This window comes from Muscardinus avellanarius (genome assembly GCF_963383645.1).
Source record: "Muscardinus avellanarius genome assembly, chromosome: 6".
Lineage (NCBI taxonomy): Eukaryota > Metazoa > Chordata > Mammalia > Rodentia > Gliridae > Muscardinus > Muscardinus avellanarius.
In genome coordinates this window covers 86,994,045-87,017,344 of record NC_137791.1, presented here as the reverse complement: position 1 = coordinate 87,017,344, position 23,300 = coordinate 86,994,045, and the positions used below count along the sequence as shown (strand labels likewise).

The 23,300-nt window shown below is 31.7% G+C and overlaps 1 protein-coding gene across 1 annotated transcript in view; it reads right to left on the bottom strand.

Moving 5' to 3' along the window:
• Nucleotides 1–23,300, bottom strand: part of TECRL (trans-2,3-enoyl-CoA reductase like) — a gene marked incomplete at both ends in the record, with an annotated part of 73,579 nt that overhangs the window by 4,961 nt on the left and 45,318 nt on the right. Inside the window, 6 exons of the mRNA XM_080697647.1 lie at nucleotides 2,101–2,144; nucleotides 2,717–2,789; nucleotides 4,431–4,536; nucleotides 9,244–9,359; nucleotides 14,714–14,817; nucleotides 17,729–17,773. Coding sequence (XP_080553773.1) covers nucleotides 2,101–2,144; nucleotides 2,717–2,789; nucleotides 4,431–4,536; nucleotides 9,244–9,359; nucleotides 14,714–14,817; nucleotides 17,729–17,773 — 488 coding nt within the window. The remainder of the gene's footprint in view (nucleotides 1–2,100; nucleotides 2,145–2,716; nucleotides 2,790–4,430; nucleotides 4,537–9,243; nucleotides 9,360–14,713; nucleotides 14,818–17,728; nucleotides 17,774–23,300) is intronic.

The following is a 23,300-nucleotide window of genomic DNA, read 5'->3' as shown; positions in this document are numbered from 1 at the left end:
TACCCTACAGACAACTGTTGTTTCTATTACATCTGATTTCTTGATTGTGGGTATCTCAGTAGTTGTTACTATTTTTGGCTACTTTTACCCTCTAAAATGATAAAATATTTACCACAGTCTACTAGGATTAATAATATTGCAATTTGTAATATGTATCTTTTGAACTAAACATCCTTTCTTTGTCTGACATATTTACTTGGTCTCATATGACATAAGAGATGTGTTCAACAACAACTTTCTTATTAACAATAATGAGGCCAACCAAATTTAGATATAATAGCAGATTTTTAAGTATGTCATTATCAAATGCTGAAGGGAATTTAGAGAAACCTAAAATACATTATCATAGCAGCAAAATTTACAGTAGCTAAATTATGGAGCTAGCCTAAGTGTCCATCAACAAATAAACAGATCACAAAATTTTTGTATATATACACAATGAAATTGTACCCAGTCAGAAAAAAATAACAAAATTATACCATTTGCAGAGAATATTAAACTAAGCGAGTAGATCAATTATAAAGAATGTGTGCTTATATGTTTATTCGTATTGTGTAGAGACTAGAGAAATACTTGGAAATAAGGTCAACATCAGATAGATGAACAGATACTCCAGAAGAAAAACTGAGAAGGACTAGGAAGGGAGTGGAGGGATGACCAAGTCATAATAATGAAAGAGTAGAAATAATGGTATGAATATACACAAATCTGGTAATTCCAATCTTAAAGACTTGCAGGTGAGGGTGAGGGGGGCCAGATGATGAGGGCAGCAAAAGTTTTGTATATGTATTTTTGTGACACACTGTCCCCCATATGATGTAAAATTACAATATGATATAAAAATTACACATATAAAATGATCACAACACAGAATGCTACATTTTAGGCTTTCAATAGAAAGTAAATGTCATTTTATAGTTGTCGTTCAATAGTAGAAAATGATAAAAATGTCACAACCAGACATCATCTGATTGCTGTAAATGAAAGCATTTAAGCTGGGCATACTTTTCTACCTTCATTCATTGTATCCATATACCAAATTTTCAAAAGCAGTTCCCCGGCCTTTCTGTGGTTCTCATAGCAGGGCTGTGTTGTGATGATATGTTATTCCCATCATTCTCTTCCATAATAAAAAATTACTTGTTCTGTGCCTGAGGTTCTTTTCAGGTAAATGTTCCAAGAGAAGGTGTACTTACTTGATAAGAACAATTTTTTCTTCTCCAAAAATATTTGCATTTTGATAATAATAAAAACTCTAAATGAGTGAATAACTAATGTTAACACTGAAGACAGACAAAACCAGGAAAAGGAATCATTTTTAGGGTTTTGCAAACCACATCTTATATATTATTATCTATTCTATTCATTTCCTAAATTGATGAATAAAGTAAAATAGGCAAAGGAGAAATTTCATTTTAAATAAAATTCTCATTGTGCAAAGATTTGGAAAACCGTAATTGCTTCTAGAGTGTAAGGGTAAAAAAGAAGATTTAAAAAAAAGAAAAAAAGATTAAAAAAAAAAGAAAAAAAGATTAAAAAAAAGAAAGGAAAAAGAAGATTAAAATAGAAAGAAAACAGCCAGGCGTGGTGGCGCACACTTATAATCCCTGCGCTTGGGAGGCTGAGACAGGAGATTCGCACGGGTTAGAAGTTTGTGCATTTTTAATTGTTAACTATATCTTAAATAATTATAATCATCACTTATAAGTGACTCTGAAATTTTAATTTAAAATATTAGAAAGCCAAAGACTTGATTATAATTGGGTGTGATGCTTGTACTCCCAGAACTTAGAAGTCTAAGACAGGAGATCACAGGTTCAAAGCTAGCCCCAACAACTCAGTGAGGCTCACATCAACTTAGCAAGACCCTATTTTCAAATAAAAATTAACAATGGTTAGATGTACCTTGGAGATAGAATTCTCCTAAGTTTAATAGCCAAAGATTTTATTATAGAAAGTTATTTTATTTACTTTGTTTATAGCATTACATAGTATATGAAAGCAATATTTCCTATATAGCAAATCCAATGCAATGCATGTTCTATTCTTAATAATACCCAAATTTGAGCATGAGGAGCAAGTAATATATATGATACATACCAGAAAACTAATAGCAGATAGTGTGACTTGCCTGTTTCCAAATGCTAGAAAGTTGGAGGAAAAAAGATGTCATGCAAAAATTTATTTTTGGATTGTCATATTTTAGGCATAATGCAAACAATGTGTATTAGTTGAAAATATCCTCTTAATCAACAGTACTGTGTGGTATACAACTGACCTTTAAGGATGATACTTTTGTAATCTAAAGTGTTGAAAATATTTTTGCTTTCCAAATGTACATTTCTTGAAGTAACATAAAATATTTAGAAAGAAGTAGAATATATAACTAATTTGTATTATTATTAACTTCTTTATTACTGCTTAGAACATTGTAATCCATTACTCTTTCCTGCACATGATGAACTAGATTTGTTGATCTTAGTAAAGACTCTGAACAATGTATTTATATTAAATTTCAGCAAAATAAAATAAAAATAAATAAATAAACAATAACTAAGAAAGTCTGCTGTTCTCTAAAAGAAGCTTAACATGACATTTTATTTTAATTAATAATTCCTGCTAAGTATCCATGTTGTTCATATTTTCTATATAATTTACAGCAAAGTTTTGAAATTGGTAATTTAATAATCATTTAGGTAAGAAAAATTCTACATACATGGTGGTGTATATCGTGGATGATTAATGTAATAGGCAATCCATGAAGTGAATCCCCAATAAAAGGCACAACCCTATAAATAAAAAAACAAAATTATGGAATATGTATAATATATACATATCAACTGAAACTACACTTACATCACACATTAAAGCATTTTCATATAAAACATACATTGTCTTAAGTAGATAAACAAAATGATTCTTTACCCAGACAGGCAGCATTTTTAAAATATATTTTTTATAACTAAAAAATAGTCCATGTTTCACTCCTATTAATATTAATAGATATTCAGGATACAGATCAAATATAAAATTTATAATTTAGAAAGATTTATGAAGATGGCCTTATCTATTAAAATATAAATGAATAAAAACAAATGATTTCTTATATATATGATGTCCTAAGTATAAAACAATAAGACAATGAATTATTTAATCATTAATATTAATACATTTTGACTGATTTTAAATGAAAATTTTATAGAATTAGAAGTACTATACTATACTGCACCATTTTTATTTTTATATAATATGTTTTATTGTATTTTGTCAAAAAACTGGTCTATATGATTTCTAATTTCTCAGTATTATAGAATTTATTGCTTTATTACAAAAAACAAAAGACAATGGCAGTTTTTCTGTCATCTTTATAAATCCAATGTACACCAAAACACAGAAATGTTTATAAGAATGTTATTCCATTGACTATGTCTTTGTAAGTGAATATACCACATCAATCTAAGGACTCTACTCTGTATTGGGGAGAGGGATAAATGGAGAGACAGGGTGGGGGAGCACCAAGTCCTATGTGCATGTATTTCACTGTTAACATAATTTATATTATGATGGGAGACTCTAATACACCAACAAAATCACATTATAAACATTATAAAAAGATGAAATCAAATAAATGCACAAGTAATAAAAATAAATATTAAATTTAATTGAATTCAAATTGAAAAAACAATATGTAACATGTTATTTAGCACACATTTTCAATTTAGTACTTCAAATATTTTTCTTAATTTTCTTGTTAATTATTTAGTAGTTGCTATAAATTGCATTTACTGTTTCTTGAATTACACTGATGGCTGTAAAATATGGAATATAGTATAATAATATTAATCACACAGATGTTTATTTTATTTTATTTTTTTATTTTTTATTTTTATTTTTTTGGTGGTACTGGGGTTTCTGGAAACCCTTCTACCTCCGGGCTACATTCCCAGACCTATTTTATTTTTTGGAAACAGGGTCTCCTAAGCCTGCGCGGCTGGCTTCAAACCTGCGCGATCCTCCTGTCTTCACCTCCCAAGTGTGGGGATTACAAGCGTGCGACACCACGCCCTGCGCCAGCTGTTTATTTTTAAGGGTATTAAATTTTATATTTCTCCTTTTCAAGTAACACCTAGAGAATGTTAATTTAATACTATTTTCAAAGTAAATTATTCCTTGGAGTATCTAGCTGGTCTTGAAACATAGTTCATGGCCTATCCTTTAAAGCTCAGTTACTGGCTGAGTGAGGGCAGATCACTTAAAATTTATTATTCAAAAAGTGGCATTTAAGGAGCAGAATGTTTAATACATGATGACAAAATTAAACAGAAAAATCTAGTCTTAAAGAAAAAAAATCACAATTTTATGTTTTATAAATAACTAATATACAAAATTTAGTAATAATAATTAAAAATACAAAACATATTAGTTCCCACCTTTATCAAATTTTTCAAAGGTGTATGTCCTGCAGAAACTTTGTGAACAAATAAAGTTTCCAAAAGATACCGGGCATAGTGTATGCAATGGCAAAAGCAAGCCAAACTGAAATAAAATGAAGAAAACATATTAAATTCTTCAAAATTCTGTTTTGTTCTATGTATGTAACATTTTAAAATTTTATTAATTAAACAATTTTCTCTTCATTAGAAAATATTATTTATGGTAACCAAATGCAGGTATATACTTTAATGCAGGTATTTACCTTAAATTTACTTTAAATTTACTTCTGAAGATACTAGAAATATTTTATACCAATCAAACTGTTATGCTCACACCTGTTCCTGGAGTAGGTATAAATATAATAATTGCTAATGTGTTTATATCAAAATGCTTCAGTATTAAAGCAGAAGATTTACAAGTTTTAAAAATATCACAAACCTACTTAGAATGCATATGACATTTTATAATATTCAAAATAACTTTTAATTGTCTAGTTGTCCTTTAGTAAGTACTAAAATTGAGAAAGTTTGAAATTAATTTTTATATAATTAGAATGTAGTGGTTTTTGTTTTATTGCCTTTTGCCTACTTAATATGTTGTCAAGTTTTGTCTTTTTTAATTTGTTTTTTACTTCTCTTGTCATTTTTAAATAGCTAAAAGTAAATGTCATATATGATTTTTAGAAATTTATTTTATGTACTAAGAAGAATGCATTTTCATTAAGATCTATTTTCACCTATTTGATTATAAGTAAAATGACAAAATCTCTAAGTGTTTGCTGTTAAGAAAATCAGTATTGAACAGATATGGCATAATTTTACCAATAAAGGTTGAGCATAAAAATTGGCATGGTATTTATTTACTCTGTGTAAAATTCAACATTGAGAATACTTATTACAGTGAGAATTTATTTTTTTTATTTTTTTTTTTTTTGGTGGTGGTACTGGGGTTCCTGGAAACCCTTCTACCTCCGGGCTACACTCCCAGACCTATTTTATACTTTTATATTTGGAAACAGGGTCTCTAGGCCAGCACGGCTGACTTTGAACCTGCGCGATCCTCCTGTCTCCGCCTCCCAAGCGTGGGGATTACAAGCGTGCGCCACCACGCCCGGCGGGAGTTTATTTTTATAAAAAGGAATTAATGACTTATGGCAGCAATGCTAATGACATTACTGAAAACAACAATAAAAATCAAACACTAACATGGTTAATCAGCATAAAGTCTGTATGTATTTATTAAAACATAAAGTATAATTGTGATGGGGTGTGTCCATACAGTACCTAAGGAGATGCAGCCTCCCTTGGCCTGAGTGGCCCGCAGCCTAAGGCAAAACTTTAAGTAAAATGATTCAGCAGAAAATGGGCTAAGATGGTGCCTGGAGGAAGCTACGAAGGCGTGGTTTCCCCATTCATTATGGGTGGGGAAACTGAGAAGTTTTTCCCTTTCTCCCTTTAAAGGAGCTTTCCGCACACATGAATGGCTCATGTACTGGCCTGGGATTGGCTGCGAACTACGTGCTAGTGATCTTTATCCCGGATAGGCTAGGCTATTTCTCATGAGAATTCCCCTCGTGGCTTGATGCTATATATATGATTGTTTGGAGAGAAATAAATGAGATCTTGCTTGACATATCTCCCGGCTCCGTGTGGTGATCGGGCCGTCGGTACTCATCATCTCGTCAAGCCCCGCCGCTGTTGGGCTGGATTCCCAACATAATTGTACACCTATTATGTGAAATACATGTTCTTTGTGATGTGTCTGTAATTAAGATTCATAAGGAGGTGAGTAAATGACAATCTGAGTATCTGGGGGATGGGCTTTCCAGGTGGCAAAATGAGAAAAAAGCAATGGTCCTGGTATAGAAGTTAGCCTTAGCCTTGTAGGGTCTAAAGTTAATAGGTATCTCTCCCCCCCCTTTTTTTTTGTAAAAGTAGTTATACAAAAGTCTGAATAAACAGGGCATGGGGGCACTTGTAATCCCAGCATTTCGGAGGCTGAGACAGGAGGATCACGGTTCTCTAACAGCCTCAACTACTTAGTGAGGCCCTTTGCAACTCAGTGAGACCCTGTTTCAAGATAAATTAAAAAAAAAAAAAATAGAACTGGGTGGGGGGGTGTAATACGGAGGTAGAATGTCCCTTGGTTCAATCCCCAGTAATGCAGAAAAGAAAAAAAAAAAATCAAAAAGTCTGAGTCCTAAAATAAAAATTCCCATCCTTTAAGGAAATAGAAAAATAAGCTATGCCTAGCCATGTAACAGAGTCCTGAGTAAGACATTTTGGTCCAAGGTATGATACTTTTAGGTCACTTGTTTGTTTTATAGCATTCCATGGGGCATAGAAAACAAAACTGCAGAAATACCTAGAACCATTGTCCATCATTGGTAACTTACAGAGTTTAATTTCACTTTGACCTATTGTTATATTTCATTGTGTTGGACTTCTTATATTTGAGTCCCATTGTTTTTTTTTTCAATCATAATATATGAGAATTTTTAATCCTTTATCAAGCAAGGTTCAAGATAGGATATAAAGGTTATAATAAAACAACATCAACTTTTCAGAACTGTGAGGCAGTGCACCAGATTTCAATTAAGGACAAGGATGAAAAAAATGTATAGATGTTAGAATGATTTTTAGAAATTAATGATTCAGATAAGGATTCTGCAGGAGATATATTTTTAATCTCAATGTGAGGAGATTTCTGAGAAACCCAAATACATTTATGTACTTTAGAACTCTGCAGAATTTAGCATAAAAGTGACCTTTTAATGTGATTGAAAAAATTTTGAGACATAACATTTTAATATGTGGCAATTGGGTATGGCCCCTGACTTTTTCCTGAAGTTGGGATGGCTTAGAAGCCTTGATGTTATTTTATAAATTCCTACTAAATGCCTGACCCTTTCTTTGTTTTTATTTATTTATATTTTTTCAAAACTTGGGATTGAACCTGGTATTCCAAGCTACATCCCCAGCCCAATTTTTTTTCTTTTTTTCTTTTGAAACAGTTCTCACTAAGTTGCCAAGGACCTCACTAAGTAGCTAAAGCTGGCCACAGCTACTGTCTCAGCCAAGGATGTGCCACCATGCCCAGTTTAGATGCCTAAATTTTAAAAGCAGCTTGAGTGTATGTGTTTTGAAACGATGTAATATATACTTAACATAGTTGTTACTTTAGAAAACTATGGCAAAAATATCCTTATCCCTGTGATATTAGAAGACGTGCTTTATGTTTAAGAATAGGAACCATTTTCAGTTAATTCTTTGACTGAAGAACTGCTTTTCCCATGCTGTGTTATATATCTTATATGTTACATATTTGCTCTAAAAATGAGTGCTATTAATTCTCCTTCCAGTTTCTCCATTCCAGGCTCTTTTTGAACAAATTGGGCAATCTTTTTAATTTAAGTAAATAAAATATTACTATTGTGAGCACTTCTAGGCAAAAGCATCTTCACTGAGCTCCAATATTACCATGGCTCTCTGCCTCTGCTATGCACTTGCTGTTCTTACAACACACTAAACTGTTCTGCACCACAGATTTCTACATAACAATTCCTCAAATTCACTACTTAAAAATTGACTCATCATTTTAAGAAAATCAAAGAAAAACATGGTAATATCTCTTTCTACCTCTGAACTACATCTCTAGCCCGTCTTTGTTTTATTTTTGTTGTTGTTGTAGTTGTTGCTGAAATGGGGTCTTTCTAAGTTACTGCATTCTGAATCAAATCTGCATTCCTTTTGTCTCAGTCTCCTAAATACTGGGATTACAGAGTTAGTGTATAAATTTTTTCACTGTTTTCTTTTAACAGATTTCTAACCCTAAATTCCAGTTATGGCATTTTAATAATTTTCTTTAATTTGTTATGTTATTTTATTTGGTATTTGTTATGTTATTTTTTAGTGAGACAGATTATTTCTCTAATATTCTAACTGCCATAGTTATAGTCTGTTCTAATACATCCTTACACTTTTCTCTTTTTAATGTAATGTGTTTTAATGTAATGTATTTTAATGTAATGTATTAATGTACATATTTAATTTTGGATTTTGTCTTATTAAAGGTAATATATAAAGCTTGTTAATCATACTTGTTAAGTCAGCATTCTTTCCTCTAGAATGTTGCCAATGGTTTTAGGGTGGTATTTATATTTTCAGATAAAATATAGCCTCTCAGCCTTTCAGATTTAAGTTTTTTATGTTCCTGAATTTTTCAATTTATCTGGCTTATTTTGTTTATTATTACTTAAATTATTCCTGTCTTAGCTAACATAATAGTTCCCTAATTATAAATTGACAAGCTGATTTGTACTCAGTATTTATAATTACCTTAAATTTAGTTTTCTACAAAGGGATGCACTTTAATTGAGTTTACATCAACTGACATTACCATAATAACTGTTCTCTATAGAAGGTCTTCAACAAATGATAGCTTGACGTATGATGTTTAACCTTACTATAAATTCCATATACATACACTACAAATCATATTCCAAATGTTTAATTTAGTTATTTTCCTGGGCGATGGGTATGTGGTAATGCTGTGTAGCAACACACCAATAATGCTGTGTAGCAACACTAAGCCACAGGCCCCAGTCAGCCCCAAGATCTTAATGTCAAACAACTTATAATCTATAGTGTACATGTAGCGTAACTGATATTGAATAAGTCTGGTATATTAAATGTGTTAAACTTATATTTTCAATTAAAAATAGGTTATTACATTACAACACCATCATAAACAAAGGAGCATCTATATTTAGTTCATCTAAATCTGTATGAACTAGATAATACCACTTACTGAACCACTGGGTGACGTAATCTTCTAGAGCTCTCTTTCATGTCATATATATATGAGATCCTCAAATAAAAGAAGAGATATATTAGCAGAGGTCCTGTGTATTCAGCCAAAAATATCTGAAAATAAGAATGGGATCCACATTAGAAATAAATATTTATAGATATTTACCAGGTTCACTTATATCCATTACCATCTACTTTACAAATTGCACAAGTGAGTGAAAGTTGTTCCTCTGAAAAACCAGCCAAGAGTTAAGAAAATGGGTAATACTATAAAAATTTAACATAAAAATAAGCATTAAACCTAGCAAAATATTTTGAAATAATAAATGAGAGATATTATTTTACTAAACCAACTATTTTAAATGTATTTGCTTGTTTGTTTCCTCAACCTAATACATACTATCTCTATATGGAATGTCCCTATCACTGAATGGAATGAGATAAAGTATCCATGTTTTATTTTTCTTTTCCTTTTTTCTTTTCTTTTTTCTTTTCCCTTTGTGACCCTGACATGTTGAGCTAAGATGATTTAACCTTAATCCAAATTGAAATAATTCAGTTTTCTATATTGGAAATTTCACACCTTAATTCTAATGAGTCTAGTCAGGCAGCTAAAATAATTAACTTCTGAATGGTAGAGCCAGGAATAATAAAAGTAATGAGAGATGCCTGATCTAGAGAGACACTGATAAAATTTGGGCAAATAACTGAAAAGAAGATTATGTGATTATGTGATTATGAAAGGTTTAGTAAGCTACCTGGTTTCCTAATAGTTTAAAGAATCAGATTACTTTCCATTATTTCATTTTCTTTTGATGCCATAACCAGGTTAAAGTTACTCTAGAATACTCAGAGAATGTAAAACAATTTACTTCTGAGTATTGAAAAGAAAAGAAAGGGTGCAGATATGACAATTAAAAATTTGACTTCAATTAAAACTTTTGGTCTTTTTATATCATTTTCTGAAAATAAATTGAATCTGCATGTTTTTTTTTAAATATATAGTCAGACAATGATTGGGAATCATGTTCACAATACTAGTAGAAATTTTAATGTATTATGTGTATACACACATATACATATATATGTCTGTGTGATTATATATGTATATAAACATATAAATATATAATTTAAATTTATGTAATAAAGTACACAATACATATATATACATTATCACTCATATATGTAGATTTTTTTCAGTTATTATTTTGTTTTTAGCAATAGATATCAATGCGTAAGCCAATAAATAACTGTGAGGATAAAAATATCTGACTAATATATGATAAAATCAACTTAACCTGAGAGACTATATTAATTCATGACTGAAATACTTGATTATTCAGACATAGGGAGAATTTTACCTCTACTGATATCTAATAACAGGGTCTAATCAATACTCTAGAATAATGTAGGTAATTATTTTGGTGCAAGAAAAGAAAAAGTTATGTTTTAACATCACCTAATCTGATAAAGACAAATTTAAGTAAAGTCTTTAGAAATATATCAATAAAAATGATGTGAAAAATAAAAATCCTGGACCACATATGAGTATTTATTAAGTTAATAACATTCTATCAGAGATATGAAGTTTCTTTCAATCAGAGGAAATTAAACTATATTCTTATCTTTGTGTCTCTTAAGAATTCAAAGGGCTTGCCAGCCTACGCAAATATATTTTAGTAGGCCTAATATTTTATCACAAATACTGCCCATGCTGAAACATGGAGGATAGAATAGTATCCTGATATTAAATATATATCTTGAAAGTCCTAGAGAATAATAATTTTTGAACAATGCATTTTTCAAAACACTCATTTGACTACAAATATAAGAAAATTAAAGTTTTATTAAATTCAGAAAGTAGTAATAAAATAGTTTCAGTATAAAAAACAAGGACCAGGTAGCCCAACAATATTATGACAGATAATGGAAATTGAATTCTTCTATTAAAAATAAAAGGTAAAATTAAAGTTGTTGGAACCTGTAGAATCTTTAGCTTGGTAAAGTCATCTGCATAGGTTTCTGTGAAGGATCAACTCCAGGACTGGTGCAGATACCAAAATGCATGACTGCTCAATCTCTTATATAAAAGGGCATAATATTTATATAATATTTATATATAACCTACACATATTCTCCTATTTACCTATAATGTATAATTATAAGGCATCAATAAAATATCTTAAAAAAGAAATAGTAGTCAAGGTTGAACTTTTCAGACACCTAAAAATCTTGAAAAAATACATGAAAGTGTTCTGACAAAGTTCATAATTATTTACAATAAAACAAACAGACTGTTGTTATAATATAAATGATAAACTATTATAATACTAGAAGAAAAATCAGAGAAGAGACTCCAGGACCGAGGGCTAGGTGAAGGATTCTATTTACAAGTATAATCTGTAAAAGACAATATTGATAAATATTACTACATTAAATGAAAACTTTTGCACAATACAGCTCCTGTTCAGAATATGATTTTCTAAAGATGGAGAGAAAGTATTTACAAACCTCATATTAAACAAAGGACTTGTATTTTGAATTCAAAAGAATTCAAACTCAAAAGTATGTGTCAAATAATTAAAAATTATTTATATAATGCCTGCACACAGGTACTTAGAACAGCTTTTTTTATAAGAGCAAATTATTGAAAACTACCCAATTGTATTTCAGAGGGTAAATAGTTAAATGATCTTATATCCACATAACCAAATAGTACTCACCAATATAAAGGAATAAAATATTGATACATGTAACAATCAGATGGATCTCAAAGGCACAATAATTAGAGAAAATTAAATGTCAGTTCCAAGAGACTGCTTGATTCTGTATCTATGGCATTCTCAACAAGACAAAAAATACATACATTTCAATGAGTTAATGTAAAAATGGTGAAAACTAAGATCTATAATTATTGGTGTGTTCCATAATAATTATTGCATTATCATTTTTAAACATATATTCAGTCTGTTAGTAAAGGAGAAATTTTTAATATTTTAGAAACATTCATACTAGGTAAAAATATTATTAAAATCTTATTTTAAACTTTGTTAAGATTAGAGTGTTTCAAAAATACCTACAACGAGTTTTATTGAAGGAGCATATTTTAATATTTTATAAATTATAAGACTGCTTTACATGATAAATTATACCTTTTTTTGTAAAATTTAGAAAGATAAAGTAGGTGTAATACCAATGTAATGTGCATATTTTTAGCACTTAATAGGACTGACTCTTTTGCGGCAAAAGTATATGTGAACTATAGGATTCATTTAAAAATATCCAGCCTATTTCCAGAGTTCTCTGACACGTAGATGACTTTCCTCTCAAATAAGGTATAATTTTCTAGTACAGTTGTCATAGAATTCCACTTTAGTGTTTTATCTAATCACTGCTTATCCAAATGATGTAGCTGAAAAATTTTAATGAAATCCTAGTTAATGCTTGCCCTCACATAATTTCTGTAAGCATAATTCCATTTTCATCATAAATGTGGGCAAATACATATTCTAAAGCTAAGCTTGGTTTGTAAACTAAAACAATTTAACAACCACAAAAATTAAAGTAGAATTATCTTTTTTATGTGTGGTGCTAAAGGTTGAACCTAGGTTCACTCTACCTTCAAGCTATACCTCCAGCCTGATTTTTTATTATTTTTTAATTTAATTTATTTTTTATTTTTATGTGGATCATAATGAAAATGGCGTACATTCAGACTGTGCTTGGTACCTTCTTCCCCCTCAGTTTCCTTCCCCTTCCCAACAATGAGTGTCCAGATTGGCCATGCTACATTCATACTTTTACACATATTCAGATGTAGCTCCTCCATTAATTGACCTCAGCCTTCTTCATCTCCTACCCTTCCATTTCAGCTTTGCTGAAGTTTTCCCTCCATTCTCTGGAGTTTATTTTGAAACAGTGTCTCACTAAGTTTTGGAGGGCCTTACTAAGTAGTTGAGGCTGTCCAAAAACCTAGATCCTCCTGTCAGCCTCCCAAGTACTAGGATTACAAGTGTGCCACCATGCCCGCTTAGAATGATCTAAATACAAAGAAAAAAAAAAACAACACTAAAAATTTTAAGATTGTTAAAAAATGACAGATGTCGTAACACTAGATTTGTAAATGTAAATATAAACTTATGTTTTAGAGAATTAAATAGTGCATAAATTAACTGTCATTTGTAATAATTTTTTAAACTTATTAATTAAAGGGAAAACTCAAAAAAAAATTTTTAGTGACAATATCGATTGTTAATGTTAGCAAAAAGAAACCTCATTCAGACTAGCAAATATTCAAAGGAGTCTCATTACAAATATGGAAAGGTTTGAAATTAGAAGCAACAACTTCAAAAATTTATATAATTTACATAAAAATGTCCTTTGGGGAAAAATTAAGTTTAAAAAATCAAATACACTATACTGTGTACATTATTTAAAATATTAGATTTCATTGCCTCTTTACTAAAAATCTTAAGCATTTTCTCTAGTATCTGTGAACTAGTATCAAGTATTTGAACTGCTTCTGAGGTCTTCATGTCTTTCAGTATAATTCTCATCCCCTTCATGCCATTAAATTCAGTTTTGGCCACTTAGAGAGCTCTTACTGTCCTCTGGCAGAGCCAATAGAACAGCCCTATAAACTAAGAGGTGTTTTTTTTTTTTTTTTTTTCCTTTACTGTGTTTAGAATGCAGGATCATTCTACCTACATCCAAGCTACACCCCTAGCCCTATTTCTTCTTTATTTCTTTGTGTGTGTGTGTGAAGTTTTTTTTATGTTTTTATGTAGATAATTTTGAAAATGGCATACATTCAGATTATGCTTGGTCCCCTCCCACACCACTTTCCCTTCCCCGACTCCCAACAATGACTGTACAGGTTAACCATGCTACACTCATACTTTTACACATATGTGGATGTAGCTCCTCCTTTAGTCAACCTCAGCCTTTCTCGTCTCCTACCCTTCCATTTCATCTGTGCTTTTTTGAAACAAGCCCTCCCTAAGTTGTGGAGTGCCCCACTAAGTAGCTGAGGTTGTCCATTAAACTGTGATCCTCCTGTCTCAGCCTTCCAAATACTGAGATTACAAGTGTGCGTCTCTGGACCTGGCCTAAAGAAGTTTTGTTTTTTCATTCTCAGAGTTTCTAAATGGCCTCCCTCTTCCTTAGAACCTTCTCTTTTTACTGAGTATTTTATCCTTCCTTTTTTCATTGTCAAGAGGGTCTCTGATATTCCTTGAATTCCAGTTAGAAGATAAACTGACATCAAAAGAAATTTATTTTTACTATTCATCCATTGTATTTTTTTGCTCCAATTTTTAATGGAAATTTGGCCACTGATTATATAAAGAATGTAGAATAAAATAATCACTACACTATTTTGTTTCATTGTAAATTAATTTATATAAAAATCTGTCAACACATTACATAAATTAAATGAAATATGTATTGGATTTCAAATTGACACTTACTGTGGTCCATCTGACTTGTTGACCTAAGTCTGTAAAATAGAGTGTGACAATTGAGGAAGCTGCAATACTTTGAATAGTGATGTAGTCCTTCAAATAAGGCCCATCTAAAATAAAAATAACCACAAAATGATTAAATGCAATTTATGTCATATGACAAGAATTTCTTAATATTAAGACACTGTACCATAAGATTAATTTAAATAGGCATTACACTATATGATAAATCAAATTAAAATGTATAGATTTTATGAAATATATGTAGATACTTTGCAAAGGTCCAAGTATTTCTCCATGCTATCCAACCAAAATACAGTCTGCCACTACCTACTTTTCTTGTATTTATGAGAAATTATAATATTAGTACCAAATTTAATAGGGCACAAAAATTTTAGACAGTTAGATTTTAGGTGTTAGTAAACAGAAATTTCAACTATTCTCCAAATTGTTTTATTAGAACTAAATTACTTGTTGGTAGATAAATTCTTAAGATTACTACAAAGTATAAGTGGAGTGACATGATTTTCTAAAGACCTGTCTAGATGCCCTGTGAAGAATGGGAAAAAGGCAAGAAAGATGATTATTGAAAAGAATAAAAACTGATCAAGCAGGGGATCTTAGATGTTGGGCCTGAGTAATTTAATGCATTATTTGTTGTCCCAAATGAATTTAACAACTGATTTTCCTATATTTGTAAAGAATGACTTTGGTAATTTAATAAATATTGCATTGAACTTGTAGATTACTTTGGAAAAATGGCCATTTTGATGATATTCATTATAACTCTTCTGAATCTGCTTTTTATTATCATTTTTTCCTTTGGTAGTATTAGTTATACTTTTGATTTGTAAAGCTGGTAACTTATGGCAATATTTATGTATTAAAAACATTATGATATAGCACCTAAAATGATATAAGTTCACTATTTCAACCTTAAAAAAGAAGACCTATCAATAGATAAGTAGAAAAGTCAAGAGGAAAATTCCCTAATGAACATGATGTACTTTCACAAGCATACCAATTTAATCACTAAGGCCAACATAAGAAAGAGGAAGGGAACAGGGAATAGTGTAGGAATCGTCAAAGGGCTAAACGAGTGATGCATGTATGTATGCCTCTACTATCTTGTAGTCATTAAGGTGTATGAGTACAATGCTCCACTAAAAAAAAGTACAGCCGGGCATGGTGGCACATGCTTGTAATCCCCGTGCTTGGGAGACTAAAAAGGAGGATCTCACAGGTTCAAAGCCAGCCTCAGCTACTTAGTGAGACTCTCAGACACTTAGTGAGACCCTGTTTCCAAATAAAAATATAAAAATAGGTCTGGGAGTATAGCTCGGAGGTAGAAAGCCTCTGGGTTCCACCCCAGTACCACACAATAAATAAATAAATAAATAAATAAATAAATAAATAAATAAATTTAAAATTTAAAAATAAAACAATTTAAATAATACAAAAGAAACAACAAGAATTTTAAAAAGTCAACTTTGAAATTTTGAGAAAACCAGAGTAAACTTTTTCACATCATACTCTGAATCTTTCAGTAAATTTATTGACTCTTTCTAAACATGTCATAATATTCCACCCCAAGAATATATTGAATATTTATACTTTACTCAGATCACATACTGCTATACTCAACCAGGTAAATAAATGTGAAAAAATAGTAAAATTTGAAATTGACTAAAAACCTGAACTAACAAATTCTTTAGTCCTTTACATTTTACTTCAAATTGAAATTACATTTGACACTTTTCTAGAACATTCTGAGTGAGTCTTTTTCCTATTAAAGCCAATTTAGGAAAGTGATTCAGTTATTTTATTTTACGTGCATACTAGGCTTTGAGTAAATAAAAATAAGCGAGAAAATATCATTGCTTTCTTAAATTCTAGTATTTGGAAATTTGTCTTAAATATCTGAGCAAAAATGTTTGATCCATTTAAATGTATGAGTTCTAAGAGTATCATTAATTTATATGTCTTCCAACTGCAAGTCTCAAATAAAGATGAAATGTTTAAGAAATCAATGAGAACAAACAGCATCTTTGATACATATAAGAAAATCAGCATTTTTAATTATCAGTAATAGAGAAGAAATATCCTGTATATTAGCAAAACCACTGAAACTTTAAAAATATATTATTTAATAAAAATTAATAGATTGCAATTTGTTCCTTCCCCACACTGGTATTGTGTATAGAACTCAGGATCCTTCTACCAATGAGTTACATTCTCAGGTCTATTATTTTCAAACCGTATCTCATTAAGTTTCTACACTGGACTTGAACCTGAGATCTTCCTTTCTCACCCACCCCCACTACCTAAGAACTGAGATTATAGGCAGGTGTCACTATGCCTAGAAAGTGATTCAACTTTTTTCTTTCTTTTTTCTTTTCTCCTTCCTTCCTTCCTTCCTTCCTTCCTTCCTTCCTTCCTTCCTTTCTTCCTTCCTTCTTTCTTTTTTTCTTTCCTAATAGAACTCAAGGGATGCTCTCTTACCCAGCACTTGAATGCCCCTTGGTTCAATATTAACACCAGAAAAAAATGCAATCTCTTAATTATTTTTTAAAATAGTGTTTAAAATTCTGAGAAACTTGATCTTTAATTGTAGATATTATACGCAGCCCCAAGTTCATTAGTTTTCCCCCCTTGTCTAACTTGTTCTGCTTTATGACAGCAAATACCACATAAATAAATAAGAAGAAAAAGTGTTAAGTGTTGTGTTCAAAATTAAGGAGTCAGTAAATATATTAAGAGTCAGTAGAATGAAAATACTGTAGTAGCTAAAGCTTCAGAAACAGAAAAATGTCAGCTTAAATCTCGCCTCTGATAAGCAGAGACAAAATATGTAAAAAAATTGAAACTCCTTCAGTTCTTCATTTATAAAAGTGAAACAGCCTTTTGGGGGTTTCAAAAAGATACTATTTACATATATACACTGAGTAATAAATATTAGCTGTCAGTGATAGAAAAGTGATCCTAAGGTATGTAAACGAATCAGTAACAATCAGGTTTTACCGTTTTCTAGCTGTAGTCCAACTCGAGAGGGGTACCATTTTGGACCTATTGAATGAAAAGTAATACTTATTAGAAAAATATTGTAAACATAGTTTAAAATATAATAGTTTTTATTGGAGAAAGATTAGATTTTATAAAGTGAATACAATAATTATCCATTGTCAAAAAATGAAAAGCGTGGTTACGTTTTGCAAGGTGTTGACCTGCAGTGATGGAGAGTGACTGGAAGAAATCATAGGGGAATTTTCTTGTTGGCAATTTTCCACTTTTGAATCTTGATAGAACCTGCATAGATATGTACAGGTTACAGACACATGCAAATTTATGTTACCCGTAACTTGAGAATTTTATGTAAGCTATTTTTCAATAAAAACTTAAATATGTTTATTTAAAACTGAGAGCTTCTAATCTTACTTAAAATTAATCTAATTTTGAAAATTCTCAGGTTTGTATTTCTGTTGTCTTGGTATCCTCTTCTTTGTGTAACAGTACTCTGTCTCTTTGTTATCCTTTTATAATAGTCACATGCCTCAGCAAATCTGTCTCATAATCAAACTTTTGAGTGTTTCACAGAATCTCTTTAACAAGGTATATTTCTTAGGCAAACAGAGTCTCTGATCAGATGCATGCCACAGTGCTTTCCAGGCCCAAACACTGTAGAGAAAGAGACTATGATGTTCTGTTCAGAGGCTGTGGACTGATAGTTGGGATTTACTCCCCCACAAAAACCACCTCTGCTCTGCTGATTGTAAACCTGTGCAACCCTGATGACCACTGTTCTGTGGTCTCTGTAGTCACTGAGCATAAACTTAGCAGAGCGAGAAATTACTGTGTTCTGAGATTGTGGCCTAGTTGGCTGAGCTTTAATGTTCCAGGGAAACTACTGTTATTCTGCTGGTTGCAGTCACTGGAGATTTGCTATTCACTAGTGTGTGATCCCCAGGATTAACTTTTGCTAACAGAGAGTGTTTCATTCCCAGGATTCTCAGCCTATAGCTAAAATCACATACCTTCTGATGCTTAGTCTCCCTGCTTTCGGGGCCCAAACTCTTGCAAGTAGAGATTGCACTGTTCTGAGCCTCAGCTTGTGTGACTCAATTATTTAGCCCCAGGAACACCTCTCCAGCTATGGGAAGCTATAATCATGTGAGATCTTGTTGGCTTCCAGCCTTGGTGCTTGTTATACTCAAATACTGTCCATAATGAGTTTATAGCCTTTTTAGCCTGCCACATAGTTGGCTAAGTTGTTTTACCCCACAGATATCACTGCTGATAGTCCAGTGGTGAATGCTAGAGTTACCGCAAGGGTGTGGCAAACTGTAAACCCTAGATCCCTCCCACTCCTCGAGACTGTTCATTAATTCACATTTTTACTATGACCAAATATAGCCCATAACCATTTATAAAACCCTCTGGTCTGTTCTTGCCAAGCAAGTTTCTGTAGCTTTGCTAGCTTCTGGTGGGACAATGTGTACACTAAAGATATTGATTAGTGTCACTTAGGTCACTATAGGACGATGTGGTCAGCTGCAGCCACAGGAGTTTGCTGGGCAATTTGGCTTCTTGGTCTGTAGTTTCACAGTGGTTTTAAGAGGGGAGTTGTAATCACTATGCACCTTGCAGAAAGCTCCTTCCTTTCTTAGTCCGAGTTTAACTGTAGCCATAGGAATTCACTAGGCTGTTTGGTGCTGCAGTCTGGGGAGTATCCATCTTGAGATAATTTAAGTTAGGAGAGAAGAATATTATTGTTTTTGATGATAGTTTTCTGAATTTATTCACTGGCTCTAAAATATTCTGCTTCTTTGCTGGAGTTGGTCACTGAGAGCATCTGATCCCAGCAGCCACCGGCCCTGGTGCAGGATGGCCAAGATGGTGCCTACCTCCACTCTCCTCTCATCAGATGAGATGCATGGACTTCTTTTCAGTCATCTTTCTATGTTGTGTCCATTTTCATCATGTTTCAACTTCTTTTGTGTGAGGGGCCATTAAAGTTTTCCCTTAAAAGAATATTTCTGACTCAGCTGATTGTCTTTTGCCCAGAGTCAACAAGGTTTGGCGTCATGAAAAGTTCAAAGTAAAAGGTCTGAGAGAAGATCAGGTGGTGATGGCACAAGGGTACTGATTAACCTACCTATAATGTATGTGCTTTGGATTAGTCTCTCTTGTACTCCAGTGGTGATAGCATGGGGATGTTAATTGACCTGAAACTCTATAAATACCTCAAGAGAAGTGAACCCATTGTCGACCAGTAGAAATATTGACCCAGGAGCGGGGGGCGGCCAGTAGAGATAGTAGGCTGGTGGACCCCCACTTTAGAATTAAATAATTCTTGGTTATCAAATTCTTAAGAGATGAATTCTTCATCCTCATGCCTCTCTTCAGAGTCTGTAATTTTGCCAGCTGGCTCCAGCACTTTTGTCAACTTCTGATGGCTTTTCTTCTCTTGCCAAGAAGAAAATCTCCTGCTGGTTAAGTTTCAAGTGTGTTCTCTTTCTCTACCATACCATCTTTCAAAAGGTACTTATTTTTTTCTTTTGTGTGGTATTAGAGATTAAATCCAGGGGCATTCTACCTCTGAGCTACACCCGCAGCCCTATTTTTTTATTCTTTATTTTGAAATGGTCTCACTAAATTGTGGAGAGCCTCATTAAGTACCTGAGGCTTGCTGTGAACCTGTGATCCTCCTGTCTCAGCCTCCTAAGTACTGAGATTACAGATTTGCACCACCATACCCAGATAGTAAGGTACTTATTTCTAATAATCCATTTATTTATTTATTTATTGGTGGTACTGGGGTTCCTGGAAGCCCTTCTAATTCCGGGATACACTTCCAGACCTATTTTATACTTTTTTCTTTTTGGAAATAGGGTCTCTTAAGCCAGTGCAGCTGGCTTTGAACCTGCGCGATCCACTGTCTCTGCCACCCAAGTGCGGGGATTACAAGCATGAGCCACCACGCCTGGCTATATCTTTATAAACTTCTAAATCATCAAATCCCACTAAAAAAAAAAATCATCATTCTCTTGCTTCAATATAAAACTTACTTTTATCTTTTTAATCCCATTTTTTATTATTCATGACAAATCCACTCAACTGTGTGCCAGAAAGTAATAGGAGCCCTCACTCTTAAATACTTCTCCCAGAACATGTATTCTCTATTCTCCCAGTAAAATGTACCTTGCTAAAATTTACTAGCTAATATTTTTCTTTTGTTGCCAGTTATTTTAATCTGTCCATTCACCTAAATTCCTGAGAATTTTGGATTAGAACATCCTGCAACTACTTTTATATCAGTGTTTATGATTTCAATGTCCTGCCCTTTAGATCTAAGACCTATTCAAATCCCAAGTGTCTCTGTCTGCCACTTTCCCCCAGAGCCTTACACGAGCCAGCAAGTGCTCTAACTCCAAAACACAAAGTTCAAATATTGTCTCTCTCATAATGACCATCCCTCCTTCCTGCTTAATAAACCTATTATTTTTCTCTAACACATTTTAAGTCTTCTATGATTCTCCAGAAAATAGTCTTTATTGTTACTAGAAAAAACCTTCCATTTCTCTAAATTTTCACATTATTCGAGGCTAAACCCTAGGATTACTACCTGAAATCATACGTTCAAACAAATAGGCTTGCCTACTTTTCAATTTTCTCCCTCTGTTTCTTTTATTAGCAACCCAAATTCTGTTATGCTTGACTACTCCACATTTTGAGTTGTTGAATGATTTCTATACAGAAAATATTTCTAAAAATACCAGATGGAAAAGGTCCCAAGATTGTTATGAATTTATTTTTTCTCACTACTCTGTTTTTAATCTTCCTATATAAAATTATTTTATGTTCCTTGAAGATGTTTACTGTACACTTCTTACTATTTTGCAACCTCTATGGAAATAGTTGCTCATGATCATTTTTATAACCATCAAACATGATTAGAATGCCTGACAGAAGAATGGCTGATCTTATGATATTTTATTAAATATAAAACATGTTGTGAAGAAAAATCAGGAGAAATTATATAAGGTTTTAATTATATTTAATATTAGTTATTTGTTATAAATCTTTACTATCTAAAGATCAATTTTAGTGAATATTGACTGGGCTTAAATTTTAAATGTAAACTGCCTACTGACTTGTATATCTTGGAAATATTACTTTGCTGAGTTAAGTTTACTCATATATTAAGTAAAATTAAAAAAAAAGAGAGACAACAAAGGTATTTAACTATTAAGGATATTGTAAAACTAAGCAACACAAAAATCACCAAATACTCTTAATAATTTCATTAAGCTATATCATTAATTGGAGTTTTAAAATAGCAGTTAGTGTTTGTATTTATCTGTATTTCTGCTAAAACAATACACATTCTTGAAACATACTTTTCAATAGATTGTACTCTGAAAATAATAGGGTAGAATATATAGTTAAGGAAAGATAATTTAACATATTTACAACTCTGTATTATTACTAAATTACTAAGAAAAATATTAATATTTGCAATAAAAATACCAGCACATTTTAAAAGAACCACTAATAAACTAATACCATAAGCAATAAGACTTTGTCTTTTGAAAATGAATGAAAGCATGAAAAGAATGTGTGTAAGAAACATTTGCACTGCTGAAATTAACAAAGATAAGGGTAAATAGACAAGAAAACATATTAAAGTATATAGCTAAGTTAAAGCTGATACAAAGTAGGTTTTATAATACAGTGTTTTTTAATGTCCTATATTTTTATTAATATCCTTCAGTCATGTTGAATAGTTGGTGTTTAGTTACTATTACTTAATGGTGAAAATGATATCGTGCACAAAAACTTGGTACCACAACCACAAATTCCACATTATGTTGATGCAATTACCTTGTTTATCAACCACACAAAATCTAATTACTTTATAGAAAACAAAGCAAACAATATAATTATGTAGAAATAAACTCAGTCAAATGCAGTTATTGCTCAATAGGAAAAAAATCAAAGGAACATTTTCTACTCTCCAAAATTAAATTATCTACTGAATGGATTTTTATTTACTGCCACCAAAGAATACATGCTTACACATGCACATGTGCATGCATGCACACACAGACACATACACTCACTAATTTATTTAAACATTATTATTCTGTCCAGGCAAATTTAGTGCTTTACCAAAGAAAAAAACATGTTATTAAATGTTATTATTGGTGAAATAATTTCTTGTCATAAGTTATTTTTAAGTCATAGAAGTATATTTTGCCAACTGATTGGCTGTTGATTAATAAATTTATCAGAGGATTAAACTTATAACCTTAAAGTTATAACCTTAAGGTTATAAACTTATAACCTTAAAGCCACAGGATAAAAAAAAAATATGACATTTGGAGAGCACACCACTCTCTTTCCAGATGAGGAAAGTGACTTATTCCTCAATGCTCAGCAGCAAAAAACTTGGAGGAAAATAAATCTTTCTTCACACTAGTAGATGTGAGGAGAGAGTTCATCATTATATAAACACCAAACATGCTAAATTACTCATTTCATTTGTTTTTTAAGCCTGAAAGTATTTAAAACCATTTTTAAAAAATATAGAAAA